Here is a 4,963-nt window from a genome sequence, read left to right as displayed (position 1 = left end):
CTGGACTCTGGACTTGCAATTCCCTCTCCTGTCCCTGAAACCTCAGGATTCCTTGGGCTCCAATCTTCTGCCCACTGTACTTGTTACTCCATTAACATTAGGGAACCAAGAGCCCTGTTCAGAAGCAGCCATATAGGGGTGCCTGGGTGGCACAGCGGTTAAGCGTCTGCCTTCGGCTCAGGGCGTGATCCCGGCGTTATGGGATCGAACCCCACATCAGGCTCCTCCCTGTGAGCCTGCTTCTTCCTCTCCCACTCCTCCTGCTTGTGTTCCCTCTCTCACTGGCTGTCTCTCTCTGTCAAGTAAATAAATAAAATCTTTAAAAAAAAAAAAAAAAGCAGCAGCCATATAACCCCATGCTTGAGAACCCAGACTGGATCTGAACCCCACTTTTGCCACTCACCAGAAAAAAGAATTTTTGTTAAATAAATAGTTTTCTCTGTGTATTAGTCAGGGTAAGTAAAACAGCTGTTGTAAGAAACAACCCCCAAATCTCAGTGGCTGAACGTGGCAGATTTTTCCTCATGTCCCAGTGCAGTGCATTAGGGTTGGGTGGAGCTTGGGGAGGGGGGAGGTCTATGCTCCAGCCAGTCATTCAGCCTCCTTCCTATGCAGCTCTGCCCTTCCCCCATTAGATCCTCCACACCCTGCAGGCTGATAGGGCTATTTTAAGGGTCAGGCATTCGCTAAACTGGCCAGAAACTATGGTATAGTCACATGACTCTACCTAACTATGGGGGGAGGTGTGCTGGGAAGCGTAACCTCACCATGTGCCAAGGAAGGAGGGGGTGGTCACCCATGGTCTCCAGCAGTCCCATCTCAGGCTACCCTGATCAAAAGTAGGCAGCCCCCACCCCCCAGATCACATGACCTTGTTGCCTTTGATTCATGATTTCATTCTTTGTCACCTCAAATGGATTTCCCTGTTTACTGCCTGTGTCCCCGCAGCGGACTGCAATCTCCTTGAAACCAGAAACCTCAAGCATCTTTCTCCCCATCGTCCCTCCAGTATTTATCAAATGAGTATTACACTAGTAGAAACTCAAACTTTAACAGACTATTGGGACAGCTGGGGTTAAGAGAGAGATTGTGGCAGAGGAATAACAGGACACTCCAGGCCCTTGTGCAGCCCGCTCGGTGGGCCCCAGAGACTGCCCTGGACCCACGCTGGCCCTCACGTACTTATGTGCTCCCTGTGTCCCCCCCAGAGACGGTCCACCCCACCGCCGTCCATGACAGAAGCCAGCACTGGTTCCGAAGAAATTATTTATTTGCAGATCTAAAACGAGACTCTGGCCACGGGAGGGGGGGGCCCTCAGGCTCCCCTGTAGCAATTCCTCCCTGGCCAGAGAGAACGAGTAAGACTAGAAAAACTTCATCTCTCCCATCCCACCCCCATCTCCTAGTCAAAAATAACTGGGACCCCAGCAGAAGGTCCCATCTTTCTCGCTCCTATTAAAACCTACTGAACTGAGAACAGGACAGCCCAAGGAAGATGCCAGCCAAAAGTAAGTGGCTATTGGAGATGTTAACTGACCACTCCCCTCAAATGACAGGCCACCCCCTGGAGACACTGTCCCTGGAGGGCTTCCCTGGCCTCCTCTGGGCTGGATCCCACTCTTGAAACAAGATGAAACCCTAGAACCTAAAAAACACCCTCATGACCTCGGGATTCCAAAGCCAGCTAACCCTCCCCCTGCCTAGACCCTGTCCCTGGAAATTAATCTCCCCGAGCCCCTGGGATGGAACCTTGGGTCGCAGGAGCCGCCAGCCGGTCACAGCCTCTGACTCTCTTCGTACTCCTCTTTGGTCATCCACTCGGACTTGTAAGAAGACAGATGGGCCACAACGGACGCTCCCAGCCAGACACTAAAGTTTCTGTTGGAACCCACCCACATGGTGGCCTTGGTGGAGGAGAAATGATCGGCGATCAGCTCCTTGTACAGGCGCTTGGTGAAGCCGGGGTAAAGGGTGTTGCCCCCGCAGGCCATGACGTGGGAGGTGAGCAGCGGGTGCACGGCAGCCTCGCAGGCCAGGATGGCATCCACCACGGCCTGGGAGATGCTGGGCCCTTGCAGGTCGAACACCTGGGGGCTGAAGAACATCTCGGGGGCCAGCCGCTGCATGGGGGTCAGCTCCACCGGGGTGCCGTCGGGGAGCTGATAGGTGTTGTTCTCATCTGAGCCGCTCGGCAGGCTCTGGCGGAAGTCCAGCGCCTCCGCCAGGTTCTGCGGCACGTAACATTTGCTCATCTGGGTGGTGGCCACCGTCTCCAGCTGAAACAGGTTGTGGCGATTGCAATCCTCCTTGAAGAGGCTCCTGAAGAGATAGGCCGTCAGATCCTGGCCCGCGAACTCCAGCGTCTTGCCGCTGGGCCGTAAGGGGCGGCCCAGGTGGAACGGCTGCACGCGGGTCAGGCCGTAGCCGGAATCAACCACCACGCCGGTCAGGAGGCCAGAGGCGTACAGGGACATCTCTAGCTGGTCCGCCAGGAGTATGGACGGCACATCCTGCAACTCAAACATGATCTGCAAGAAGGGAGAAGAGCCGCTGGGGTATCTCCCCCAACACCAAAGGCCCGATCCATTCCTGGCTGCTGTTCTCCCCAAGACAGAGCCACGTGCTAAGCTCTCAGAACTGAAGTCGGTGCAGACCTGTGCCCCCAGGGGACTGGGGGGCTGCCCCGGGGAGGTGGGGCACAGAGCCCCTGGAGCTCCTGCTGTGGGAACAAGAGAGGCGCTAGGGGATTAGGAGTCAGATTGGCCCTGGGTGGGGGTGGGGGTGGGGTTGTTTGAGGACCCTCACTGTTCAGAAGACCGTTTTTTTGGTGGAGGTGTGGGAGGAGCTGTCAGCTGCTGCGAGGAATGGTGCTGAGATACTTGGCTTTGTGAGCCGGGGACCAGAGGGGGTGACGGCCAAGGGGCAGATCTGCAGCCTGACCCATTTCTTTAGAAGAGGGAAGAAGAAATTAGACAAGAAACACATGCATCATATCCACCACTGCCTCCAAAAAAGGAGGGAGGGAGGGAGGAAAGAAGGAAGGAAGGAAGAAAGGAAGGGAGGAAGGAAGGGAGGGAGGGGGGGTAGAAGGAAGGGAGGAAGGAGGGAGATACATACTCTCACCTCCTGGTAAGTGAAGCCTTTTTTTCTCCACGCATCAAGACAAAACTGGAATTCTGACATTTAGGTTTTGGCAAAGTCCCTAGGCTGATTTTCTCCCCCACCCACCACCACACTCCCACTCCCCAGATCTTTACAGAGCACCCCCACCGCCTCCGTAATTCCCCAGCTCTGACTGCACCCCCAGGTTTCTGACCCTACAGTCACAGAAAAGCAGCACTAGTCTGCCCTCTTCCGTGGCCTCTGGCCACGTAACCACCTCTTCAGGCCCCAGAAGGCCCATTCTCCCTGCTGATGGGGAGGGAGCTCCCGCACGCCCACACTCAGAATACTGTCCCGCCACCATCCACTTCCCAAATAGAAGCCAAGGCCCGCTTTTTCAAATAGGAAATTAAATATGAATCCCACTTAGAACTCTCCAGGATCTTCCAATTTATTTAGAGCAGGGGTTGGCAAGCATTTTCTATAAAAACTAGACAGTTGGGGTTGCCAAATTTAGCAAATAAAAATACAGGCTGCCCAATTAAATTCAACTTTCAGACAAACAACAAATAATGTTTTCATATACGTACGTTCTGTGCAATACTTGGGACATGCTTATAGGAAAGCATTATTTGTTGTTTATCTGAAATTCAGCTCTAACTAGGGAGCACGTGTTTTATCTAGCAACCTCTAAGTAAGTTTTTTACCCTTTACACATTATAGATACAGTCTCTGCCACAACTATCACAGCTCCGCTGATATGGTGTGAAAGTAGCCAAAGACAATATGTAAATGGGTGAACATGGCTATGTTCCAATAAAACTTTATTTATAAAAACAGATGGTGGGCCAATTTGGCCCACCAGCTGTTTGCCAAACCTAGAGTTAGAGTAAAATCTAAGCACTCCCCACAACCTCTGGGCCCTGCAAGACACGACCCCTGCGACTTCAAGGTGGAATATGGTCTCTGAACATTTATGGGACCCACGAGCAAAGTATCCAGTGCCTCCCCTTCTCCACACAGCATTTCAACTGCTATGTCTCTATCTGTTGGAGGAAACTCCGTGAACCCCATCTTGCCTACAACAGGTGCCAGGCACACACTGGGTACTCAGGAAACATTTATGGGGTGGATTAGTTAGAAAGCAGAGTTCCTGATACTCAGTCACGTCTGAACACAAAGTGCCAGGCCATTTCCCACTCGCCTTACCTCCAGGGTCTTCCGTCGGTCCGCAGGCTCCTTCAGAGGGGACTCTGTGACCATCACGGGGAAGTCCTCATGCTCCCGTCTATGTCTCTCCAGGACAAATGACCAGATGTGCTCCACACCCTCCCAGTTGAGGATACGGCCACGCTGGATAGGGTAGCTAAAGGTATCAGGATGGCAAATGTCAATGCCTAGACTCACGCGCCTTTGGGCATAGCTGGGGCCGGGGTTCTCCCTGCACGGGACGTAGTTCACGATGCTTGGGAAGACCATCTGGGGCTCATTCCACCCAGATAAGCCAGCCTTCAAAAAGCCAGACCCGTGGTCGATGATAATGGTTCTCGCGGCCATGGCGAAGGCAGAGGTGGGAGAGGTCTTCTGGACTCGACTGTGGAGGGAAAGAACAGGGGGTTATTCCAGGCCACCATGGGCTTCTGCCCACTCTCCACCCCAGAATCAAACTTCAGGCTCCCCTAAGGTGTGTCCGTCTCCCCTTCCCAGCCTTTGCACAAGCTGTGCCTGCAATGTTCCTCCTGTCCCAAACTCCTAATCATCCTACAAGGCCCCGCCTGCAAAGTCCTGCCAAGCTCTCCTTCCCACCCACCTCTCCCATTGTACTTTGCACACTCATCTGTTACACCAGGAGCACACTTCC

General features: G+C 53.5%; 1 protein-coding gene across 1 annotated transcript; it reads right to left on the bottom strand.

Annotated features, from left to right (window-relative positions):
* Positions 1 to 1,775: 1,775 nt before the first annotated feature.
* Positions 1,776 to 4,659, bottom strand: ACTL8 (actin like 8). Its single transcript, XM_026520177.2, has 2 exons — positions 4,312 to 4,659; positions 1,776 to 2,528 (listed from the first exon to the last, which is right to left on the bottom strand). Exons 1-2 carry the CDS (start codon positions 4,657 to 4,659, stop codon positions 1,776 to 1,778), a joined length of 1,101 nt encoding a protein of 366 aa, XP_026375962.1.
* Positions 4,660 to 4,963: the final 304 nt, after the last annotated feature.

The sequence above is a fragment of the Ursus arctos genome, unplaced genomic scaffold (genome assembly GCF_023065955.2).
Source record: "Ursus arctos isolate Adak ecotype North America unplaced genomic scaffold, UrsArc2.0 scaffold_32, whole genome shotgun sequence".
Taxonomy (NCBI): Eukaryota; Metazoa; Chordata; class Mammalia; order Carnivora; family Ursidae; genus Ursus; species Ursus arctos.
This window is presented reverse-complemented; position numbering and strand designations above follow the sequence as displayed.

Coding starts and splice junctions, on each gene's coding strand:
- ACTL8 (XM_026520177.2), bottom strand. CDS start 4,659: ATGGCCGCGAGAACCATTATCATCGACCACGGGTCTGGCTTTTTGAAG. Junction 2,529..4,311: donor ACCGACGGAAGACCCTGGAG/GTAAGGCGAGTG, acceptor CCCTTCTTGCAG/ATCATGTTTGAGTTGCAGGA.